Genomic DNA, 11516 nt, shown 5'->3' on the forward strand with positions numbered 1-11516 from the left:
TGGAATAAACTCAATTTTGATAAATTTTAACTTCTTAGAACATTTTCAAAACAAGTTAAGCACTTTATGCTTCTGGTTCACCTTTACTTCCGCGCCACTTCCTGTGATGATAACTGTAATCAGAAAGTCACACTCTCGAATCTAGGACATCCGCAAAAAAGTAATTTTCTTTTTAGGTACTTTTTTTTTTCTTTTTCATTATAAACAAACAACTTTGTTATTTCTATTGAGCTGAACGTGTGGAGATGAAGCTAATGAACTCCATCAGCCCGCATAATTAAGATTGGTCACCACAAAATGGCGTTTTCGAACAAATTTTGTTATGTTCTCCACAAATCTCCCATGGCTGATAACTTTATTTTTAGCCTGTATTACCGATGGACAGTTTTATTGCTCATCACTTTCAGCTTCATTATAACTTGCAGACTTGTGCTTGGAAATTCGTTTTCCTGTTCTGGAGGCGAAAAGAACATGGTGGAAACTCACTGCTATGAGGGTAATGTTTTTACAAGCGATTATAAAAAAGAGCGATACTACAGCTATTATCCTTGGGTGAACTTAGTACTTCTGGTCCAAGCATTCAACTGCTACTTACCGCACTTCATGTGGAGGTCTTACGAAGGAGGATATGTTCGTAGATTGAGTTCTGGAGTGGAAAAGTTCTTTGACAAGGAGGAAAGACGCGGACTGGAACTATGTTACTTGGCAAAGTACATTTTAGTCACGGAAGGCAAACACAAGCTGTATACAGTCATGTACATCTTTTTTGAAGCCTGTAACTACGCATGTTCCCTCGCTCAAACGATATGGTTGGTGGTGTTCTTCGATGTAACTGGAGTTCCATATTCTTATTTGGGGAAGATAAAGACTTGGGCTGATTTCAGGGATTTCTATTTTCCTTCTGTTGGTACATGCAAAATCTATTCGTCTAAAAGGGAAAATATCGTTTGTCTTCTACCACTGAACAAAATGTACATGATAATGTTCTTGTTTCTTCCTGCGTGGTATATATTCATTACTATACTTAGTGGTATGGTTCTTATTTATCGAATCGCTCTACTTATTCCTTCATTCAGAGCGTGTGCTATGCGATTCTCGGCTCCTCTAGTGGAACGATCCATCTTAAAATCCCTCTGTTATCGCCTATCGTATAGCGATTGGTTTTTCCTGACCAGGTTGCATAAAGCAATGGCCGATGTTGATTTCGCTCAAATGATTAACAAGATCGCTGTTATTTCACAGTGCAAATCGATTGAAGATCACAAAGAAGAGGATCAAATATCTTCGTTCTGTGACGATGGACACTAGGATATTAACTGCCCATCTGCTACTTCACCATTGTGACTGAACCAGCAATGAAATGATAAACGTTCGTGTGAAATTTCATAAACGTTCTGTGTCGCCTCAAAATTTCAGGAACGGTTTGAAACCGAGTTTTATGTACTGAATATTGACATAAAGAGCAATACGCCATTGGCAGGTAAAGGGCAGTATCTACAGAAGTGAATTTTCGAGACTTTTGGAGAACTGTTTTTGATTTCCCCCAATTACCAGCGAAACAAAGTTGAAATTTTAAGTTCTTTTCATGCTTTATTTTCAGCGGCAATAAATAAGAATGTTTATACTTGAAAACTGAAGTAAGATACAGAACAAAAATGAGAAAATATGACAATCGAAAAACTTGTAGATATTGCTGTTAACCTGCCAAGGGCAGAATAACTTTTTTCGAGGGATTTTGTTTTCTGAGCAATGCACAGTTGAAATGAATCACACTTGAAACGGAGGGGTCACAAACTGAAATAGCAGCTTCGTTTGGGCTGCTGTATTTTGAGATATGTTTCATCATCAGCATTTTATTGATCGTTTGGATTCGATCCTTCAGTTTATGGTTCTGACTCTCCTTTATAAAAAGAAAAAAAAAAGTTTTGTTTAAAATGAAAGCTCCTTCTTTTCAAATTAATACAGTTAGTGGTTAGCATGTATATTAAAGCGTTTTGTAGTATAGGGTTAGCAGAAAAGAATATCCAGGTTTAAAAAATTTATAAACTACTACACTTAACACTATAAATGATACAAGAAAATAAAGGTAAACTGGCCAAGTACTGTCCAAGTTTTCACTCACAAATGTTTGACGTGTGCGCCTTTCGTAAAGCTACACACATCTAACATACATTTTGTAATGTTTCACTGTCAATTTTTCGTATTGCTACACCTATGCGATCTTTCAGTTCTTGCAATGTTGTAGGCAATGGTGGTATAAGCACTGTCTTTGACGAAATCCCATAAAAAAATCACTTGAGGTTAAGTTCGGGGATATGGCTGGCTAACGCATAAAAGGTAAATCATCATCACCTTCACGGCCAATATAGCGTTACGGAACGTCAGTGGTGCAGCAAGGGGGGAGGTAAAAACACCCCCCAGAGATCTTATTTTAATATTGTTTCCAATCCTAATACAGTAGTTAATGCACGTGTAAAGACATTGGGAGCAAAAAACCCCTCCCGAAGGAATTTCTGGCTGCGCTACTGCGGAACGTGCACTTGAAGTAGCCAGGGCCCGACTAACTAAATGTGAGGCCCAAGGCCCACAATGCTTTGGAGGCCCCTCTCTCTATTCTATCACCTTAAGTCAATGCAAACTAATGTTTAACAAGATTTTAAAGGTATGTTTTCAATTAATAAATCATTAACTTTCATTATTTTCACAAAAATGCATGATTTTTTAATGCTATGCATAAGTTTTTAAAAAATCGGGGCCCCTGAGTAAGATGGGGCCCCAGGACCAGGCCTAGTTGGCCTGTGCGGTAATCAGGCCCTGGAAGTAGCTACGTAGGTTCAAAATAACTTTGACAGTTTATCTTTCTTTTTATGTATTATTTATAGTGCTAAGTGCAATAGTTTATGAAAAATGAACTTTTAAAACCGAGATATTCTTTTCTGCTAACCCTATATGCTAAATCAAACTACACACACAAGTATAGAGGACACAAGTATAGAGGTGTATGACGGTAGATTTTGAATACTTTATGTTTTACCTACGGAGTGTATTTTCTATTCAATAACCGTGATGTAAATACTATTTTTTATGAACTTTTTTTTTCAGTGTACCACGTTTAAAATAGGAACGTTCTGCAAAGTCAAAAAATTTACTGTTTTTCCACTTCGTTATCACCACATCCGCTGTTAATACTGATTTCGTATAATTTACACAATAAAGTAATTTCTTTCATTTTAGATTTACCTTTGTAATTTAAAAGTAATTGCCTTTTTTCCATAAAAAATTGGGATTTTGCACCATACAAACATACTATTACAATTTATTACATTTAGATTGCTCCATTTTATGTTTCTAATCGTTTCTACTTGTTTTTCCCTTTTGCTGATTTCGATTTCTTGTGACTTATATTTTTTTGTTAAGAAACCCAAAGAAACACTAAAACAAAAGCATTATTAATGTTTAAGAAAAGAATTAACTTTTGAAATGAATGTATTTTCAGAGACTTTAATTAAGTAGAGCAAAGTGAAATAGTAAAGATGACTTATTTTTTTCAACATGAACAAGATGAAAATTTATTCTGAAAACTACAGTACATAAAGAAAGAACAATGTATATAATTATAATATATAACAATATCTGTACTAATATTATAAAGAGATAGGGCGGATTTTTGTGTTTATATGTTCGAGGTAATCTCCGGAACCACTGCACCTATTTAAAAAATTCCTTCACTATATGAAAGGTGCTTTCTTACTGAGTGACATAGGCTATAATTCAAAAAAATCCGATAAGCAGTTCTTTTTTTTATTCCAATTTAGGCCCACATTTCACATAAATTCCCGAATATGGGAGTGAAAAATTACTTGCACATATTAATATTATGTATCTTTGAAAAGGGTAAAATTTTCCAACAATTTGTTTCAATGCTCTAACTTAATTACGGCGGGAGTAATTTGCGTTTTTAGCTCGAACTTTTTTAGGCTTAGCTGAAATTTAGGCACTACTTTCTTCATAAAATCTATCAATAAAAACTGAAGGAGTTAACCCACAATTTTCTTTTTGACACTATTGGAAAAAGCAACATTTTTTACTCTAGATCTCTCTCGACTCATGGTCGAAAAACTTAGCTTCTATCTTCAAAGGAAAAAAGTTACAAGCGTCTCTTTCTTTCTTTTTTTTTTTTTTTTTAGACGATGGATTATGATAGCGTGGTTGCTGGGCGAGTTTGGCGATAAACAATAAAGTTGCGGAATTATTTTTACATTTGAAAGATATTATTTGATGTCTTTTTTTGTTTATTTGTCGAAATATTTTAAAATGCAGTAAAAACCGTTTCACTCGCTAAATAGAGTTTTAAAGCAACTGTAAATCTAATTTAATGATTTGACGAAAAGTTTTAAATTCCAAAGAAGCTTTGATAGGGTTTTTTTTTTTTTTTTTTTGAAGAGGTGTGTACGCATTTCATACAATGAAAAATGATCATTTCATATCAGAGGGGGAGGGGGCGTAATTTTTTTTTTTTTTTTATTCAACGGACCATTAAATTTTTAGCACGGGCATCGCTGTGCGGGTACTGTTAGCATATTATAATTGTGCGTTGGTTGTGTGCATATTATATATTGGGAATACACATTTCTGTCTCTAGAATACCTTAACTGACCGCATTGGAGTGATTCATTTATTTTCGCCTACACTAAGCTACTACTAAATCGCTCCAACCGAGGTGAGGTGGCGGCTGATACGTCCGTACAACCAACCTGCTTCTGAGACCTACTGTACGTCCCTCTAAAAGGTCGTCCTAGTCACATTAGCGTCCTTACAACACTACAGTTTAGTTTGAAGTGCCCTTTGACACACGATCTCCCACTTAATATCATACCCATCTGCGCCTCTTGTATGCGCATTGCGCACAGCGCGCTTGCACTTTCCATACTGGATCCGAAATTAAAATCATCTCTTACCAAACTACATTCCTGCCGAATTTGTTGGTTGCAGCTCAATTTATTCATGAAAAATACATTTTTTTTTTTTGTGACAAAGTGTACTTCAACCTTTGAAGACATTTCAGTTTTGGCTACTTAATCACTCCCAACAGTTCAGATTTTCAGCTCAAAATTTAAATTTAAGTCCAAGCATTAGAAAATGTTTAATGAAATTCAAAAATATCGGTAAAAAAATAGTTGTTCTTTATTTGAAATTCTGAAGCGCCCTCTATCGGCATTTTTAAACTACATCCTCAAAATTTATTTTCAAGAAAATACTGACAAAAAGAAGAATTTTAGCGAAAACCGTAAACGAATTGGCCAATTTTTTATGATCATTTGAAAATTTGGACCCTAAACTTTAATGGCGCCTATTTCCTCCGGAAAACGTTTGGGACCCCTATTTTTGGCTTTATCTTGTTTGTCCTGATATGTACTATAACCCCCTTTAAAGTTTTGCCCAAGAGTTCAGAAACACACTGCATAGTTAAAATATTTACTAGATAGCTGGCTCTAAAAAGCAGAGCAAATATTTCACCATTTTACTTTGCCCCGCTATTTCAGTTTGCCCCACATTCTCCTACAATGATATTGATTAGATATTTATTTCCTCACCCCCAATCCAAAAATCTTAATATATAAAATTCTTCTGTGCGGACGTTTGTCACCATAAGGCTTTTAAACGGCTGGACCGATTTTGATCAAATTTTTTGTGTGTAAGTAAGTTGTGGCAAGCATGGTTTCGATTCGCGATGGATCGAATCGGAAACGTTTTTGTTAACTAATTAATTAATTTAAACATTGGATTGGTTATATCTCCCAAATGATTAATATTTATTTTAACCTATTGTTGAGCGAGAACTGAAATAATATTTAACCCATTGCCAAAGTACAACAAGAAAGCCAGCTCTGCCTTTTGTAATGAAATTTCCGACTATGATATGTCAATTGAGAACAGATAAAACGTTGAGAGAGTGAAGCCTTTAATTCTTAAAAGCAGCGATTTTATGTCCCGAGATATATTTTAAACTGTCGTCGTAGTTGAACCATGTGACCGAATCGGTGCTTTAGGTTTTCCTAAACAAATGATCCGAAAGTACCGTACCTAGCAACATTTGTTTCTCGGCTGAAATCCATCTCAGTTTTGGCACCAATGTCAAGAATTTTTTAAGTATTATTTAACTAATCAGTACATCATTAAAGGAAAAGAGGATGGAATTTAAAGTCGAAACAAATTTTATTTTTGTCCAGATAAATTACAACAGAGTAGTTATGTACACAAAAGATTAGTGCAGTGGAAGATCTTTATCTTTGGTTTAAATAACAAATTAGGCAGTATATGAAGTTTTAAAAGTTTTCGTTCAAAAGATCGCACTGCTAATCGGTCGGAGTTGGCTTCGCTCACTGATCGGCTGGATTACAGTAACGTGGTGACTTGGCGACTTTGACTATAAACAATAGAGTTGCGTGATCATTTGTTTACATTTAGAAGCTACTGTTAATGTAATTTATTGTTTTTTTGTCTGTTTGGCGGAAATTTTTCAAATTGCAAAGAATTGTTTTTCGTTTTAAAGTATTTAGTCATTTTAGTAGTGTTTATTTTACATCGGGAGGTGGGGGGGGGGGCTTCGTTTATTCAGAGAACTGTTTTTACCTTTATCATTTTTTTAAATGATATCCTTTCGATTGTTTTATTCTTTTTCATATGTGGGATGTTGCAACGGGATTTCCCGTCTGTTCTAGATGGGTAGTTAGGTTTTTACACTAAATATCTGAGGACGTTTTTTATCCTTTGAGTATGGCTGCTGAAGGAACAAACTATCAAGTAATTGAGAAAAAATAATTAATGAAACAGCTGCTCTGTGGGCATTAGATAAATCAAGTTGTAATAAACATACGCATTCTGACATTAAGCAGCTTAAAACATTTTCTTTTTACTTATTTTTTTCAACAAAACGTTTCAAACACTTGATAGTTCATTGAAATTTTTTAACTTTTCAATTTACAAAGTTTGAACAGAACAACGTCTGTCGGGTCTTCTAGACCCAACAGCAGATTCAAAAATATCGGTAAAAAAATAGTTGTTCTTTATTTGAAATTCTGAAGCGCCCTCTATCGGCATTTTTAAACTACATCCTCAAAATTTATTTTCAAGAAAATACTGACAAAAAGAAGAATTTTAGCGAAAACCGTAAACGAATTGGCCAATTTTTTATGATCATTTGAAAATTTGGACCCTAAACTTTAATGGCGCCTATTTCCTCCGGAAAACGTTTGGGACCCCTATTTTTGGCTTTATATTGTTTGTCCTGATATGTACTATAACCCCTTTAAAGTTTTGCCCAAGAGTTCAGAAACACCCTGCATAGTTGAAATATTTACTAGATAGCTGGCTCTAAAAGCAGAGCAAATATTTCACCATTTTACTTTGCCCCGCTATTTCAGTTTGCCCCACATTCTCCTACAATGATATTGATTAGATATTTATTTCCTCACAATCCAAAAAAAATATTATAATTTCAAAAACGTTCAGATTTCAGTCTGTATGTGGGGTGAGTACCGCTTAAGTCATTTTCTTTCGTACGATATATGAATATATTGTTCTACCCACATATGGCTAGATTACAGTGATAAACTATCAGATGACCGAGCACAGCGAGCTCATATCACGAAGCTATCCAAATGGAATAATTCATTTCAGTTTATCACTTTGCATTGATTCTCAAATACATCACTTGTTTCTCATTTCCTTAAATGGCAACGTGACTCATTTCTGTACTTATATATCGTCTCTTCAGAGCAACAGTGAGATATCCTAGTGTTATTTCTGGGTTTAGGTATCTTACTCTTGCTTTGAGGTGATGATATTATCAATGACAATACCTCCTCATCGCGTATTAAGTGCTTAAGTTTTATTCAGTTACAGATGTAAGTACTCATAAATAAGAGGTATTTTACTCTTAACTTGTTTATCTACGGATTTTCGACTATCTTGTCAATATATTTATCTACCTGCGATATCCTCTTGCTTTGTTTCATTCCCAGCATCCCGGCTCTTATCTCTCAAAAGTTTAATGATACCATAACAAATATTTTGCTGTCCCGTCCTTCGCAGTGTGATGGAAAAACATATAGAGCATTGAAACGCGTTTGTCTTCCGTATGTATTATTCCTTTCATTTTTAATACATTTTGATTCTTTAGGATATTTTTCTTATTTCTATCAATTTAACTAAATGGTTCCAAACCTCCATCCAATTCGGAGTATCAGGGGTACCCGCAGGGAGTTATTATAGTACAAGTTGTGGCATCAAAAGTTTTGGTGGGAATTTTTTAATTTTTTTATTTATTTATTTAAATTTATTTATTGATTTTTTTATTTTATTTATTTATTTTATTTTAATTTATTCTGTTTACATTTTATTTCATTTATTTATTTAGTTTATGTGTGTGTGTGTGTGTGTGTCATTGGCAAAACTGCGTTTTTAAAGTTCCAAATTTGAAAAAGAAATCCGGATATTTTTTCTGAACTCCCCAAAGTTTAAAAATGAGTTCTTAGGATTTAATCAGTTAAAAAAAAATACTAGTAGAACCTCCATACCCTTTTGTCCCTCCTTAAGTCAGAAGAAGAGAAATCTGAAATAACGATTTAAAAGAAGTTTAAAAAACATTTTAAGCTTTGCAAAACTTCGGGGAGTGAACCAAAAACCGCCTGCTCTAAGTTTGCTAAAGATGGCTTGAATTTGCGCCTTTAAGGAATCAGTTTAAGACTTTTTCCCTGATCCGCCTCCTTAGCCTTATATTACCAAAGACAGTCCAAACTTCATCGTTTTTATTATTAGTAGTAGTAGTAATTAGAGTTTATTTTTAAAAAAGTTAAGGAGACAAACCTGGAAACTCCTTTCCGTTCTCCAAACGTTGACAAAACTCTACAAAAAGAGCGTTTTTAAAACTACAATTCCAAAACATTTACACGAAAGAACATCAGAAGGCCCCCCCCCTCCCCACAGTCACTCAAGATAGCCTAAAATAGCCTACAACTTCCTAAAAATATTTTGCCCACGCACTTTTAAGTCCCACTCGCCGCCTCTGTGAACATTCAACTTATTTATGCAGCTGATTTGAATCCAGTTACGTAAAAGTTGAATTCTTGATTAAAATTTCAATTTGTATTCATGGGTTTATTTAGTTTTTTTTTTTTTTTTTTGATATTAGTAACCAAATTCCCCGCGTTTATGCCTGCATCCAAATGAAAGCAGGGTTGGCAAGGTATTTACCGTGCTGTTCAAAATCCTTGTGTCCGAAAGTGTCTAAAACTACTTTTTGAGAAACTATGTTTTGTGAGAAAATATCAAGAACAGAACAAATGTCTCAAAATTATTTTTTTGACTATTTAATATATTTACTCAATGTGAGCATTCAAGTATAATTTTTTATGTAACTTATTTATGCAGCTGATTTTAATCTAGTTACGTAGAAATTGAATTCTCCATTAAAAATTTCAATTTGAATGCAAGAGTTTTTTTTTTTTCATAAACCCCAAATTTTTGGACATTTATGCATGTGTGCAAAAGAAAGTTCAAAATATAGTGAAATAATTGACTTAAATGCAATAAATTTAAAAAATTTATAGTTACAGAATGTATTTTATCAAAAATATGAACTAAAAAAAGAATAGCAATGTTTTATAACGTAAGTTTTAATCATCAATTTCGTGTTCTTTAATCTATGATTTAAAAACTAATTTCCGTTAAAACATGATGTAAAACTTATTTCCTTTGAGTTACAAATGGAACTGAAATTAATTGTCTTGGTAGTGTTGTGAATTTCCTTTCACAGCTCTACCAACTGTTACATAAGAAAGTTTTTATGTAATAGTTATTGGCAATTTTTTTCAGTAAAAATTTTTTTAATGAACGATTTAGAGAAAAATGTTATCAAATACTAATCAACTAAACCTCATTAATATCTATATATTGATGTATTACTAATATTGCAGCAAATAAGAATTGATTAGATTACACCGCTTTAGCTTTAGCTTAGTTTTGGACAGTTTAAGACAGCATCTGACAGTTTTAGACAGTTTTGGACGATAAAAACCACCTGTCCTGTCCTAAACCAGTTTTGTTCAGTACAAAACCCAACCCTGCAATAAAATGAATGATAACAATAATTAAAAATAAATAAATGAACAAATAAATAAAAAACTTTAAAAAAAATTAATTAATAAAACATATTAAAAAATAAATAAAATAAAAAAGAGAGCTTGAAAATGAACAAGAAAAGGAGGATTGAAAAAAAAAAATTTTGGAGAGGGGGGGGGGGGAGATTTGCGCCATTGAACTCCGGGGGATGGGCACCCCTGCTGAGTAGTGGCGTAGTAAGGGAGGGGCGGAGGGGGAAGTCCGCTCCGGGCGGCACTTTTTGGGGGTGGCAATTTCACACTTTTGATGCAAAAAATTCAATGTATTTTTCCAATAAGGAAATCAGACTTTTCATCTATTACTAAAGGAAAAAAAAGGCCTTTGAATTGTAAACTTTTGGTACGACTATGATAATAAAATTACTCTAATACAAAACATATGTTTTTCGTATGGACATCTCTGCACTATTCTTTGTTTTTTCTCTCCCTTCGTCTGAATATGCATACTGAGGGAAGCTGCAGTGTAAAATCAAAGTACCTAAGGTTTTTTCTTTTTTCACTCTAATGGTTTACTATCATAGGAAGAAGCAATAAATTTCATAGTCTTTCGTTATATGATTTATGTACCACTTAATGTTAAGAAAGTTCCTTGGAAACCACCTTGTTAGAAAAAAAAATTAAAGGAAAGTGACAACAAGTGTAAGGGGAGAGAAGACTCAAATGGCGGGCAATTTACCGCTCAACTTCAGGATAACACTATCTATTTCGACAATTGCTTTGATTGATCCTTGATTACAAAATTTTCATCAAGACAGAATAAATTTTATGTTAACTTAAAAGCACTTATTCACAACACAAATAATATGTAATGTTAATATTACTGTTTTGTATCAACAATATTCCTTTACGCAATGATTTTCACATTTAGTCATTTATTATAATGAAAAGTTTTTAATCAATAAAATGTCTAGGCAAAGCCTTTTACATTTAAATCAAAAGTAATGATTTTCGATGCACACCTATAGCCCCCTAAGAGCAAGGGGTGCACCCCTAAATATCGCAAAGACCCCCCAAAAGCAAGAGCTCCCCTAAAATTAAGAAAAATACCCCTCAAAAGACCCCCCCTCCTCTAAAAGTTTCAATGGCGCAGTCTGCGCTATGACATCCCCTAGGTGGGCATTGCACCCCTGTTTACTTCTCATAAATTACAGTATGGTTGATCGAATGTACAGGGCTTCTGTATCTTGTCATCCTCTATCAGTAAAGAAGAGAATCATCCAAATTTGGTAATATAGCAGTTCCGAATCTTAGTAAAGTATTCCTCGTAACCTGGGCGGCAACTTTTGAATTTGTCAACATTAAGTGGTTCGTTCAAGCACGGATACAAAAGTAACT

At 33.8% G+C, this 11516-nt stretch overlaps 1 protein-coding gene across 1 annotated transcript; it reads left to right on the top strand.

Moving 5' to 3' along the window:
- Positions 1-342: 342 nt before the first annotated feature.
- On the top strand, positions 343-1739 carry LOC129235182 (innexin inx1-like). The gene has a single exon (XM_054868876.1). It carries the CDS (start codon positions 343-345, stop codon positions 1306-1308), a length of 966 nt encoding a protein of 321 aa, XP_054724851.1. The 3' UTR covers positions 1309-1739.
- Positions 1740-11516: the final 9777 nt, after the last annotated feature.

The sequence above is a fragment of the Uloborus diversus genome, chromosome 2 (genome assembly GCF_026930045.1).
Source record: "Uloborus diversus isolate 005 chromosome 2, Udiv.v.3.1, whole genome shotgun sequence".
NCBI lineage: Eukaryota > Metazoa > Arthropoda > Arachnida > Araneae > Uloboridae > Uloborus > Uloborus diversus.

What these genes read in the sequence shown, in the direction of transcription:
- LOC129235182 (XM_054868876.1), top strand. Translation starts at nt 343, where the DNA reads ATGGCTGATAACTTTATTTTTAGCCTGTATTACCGATGGACAGTTTTA.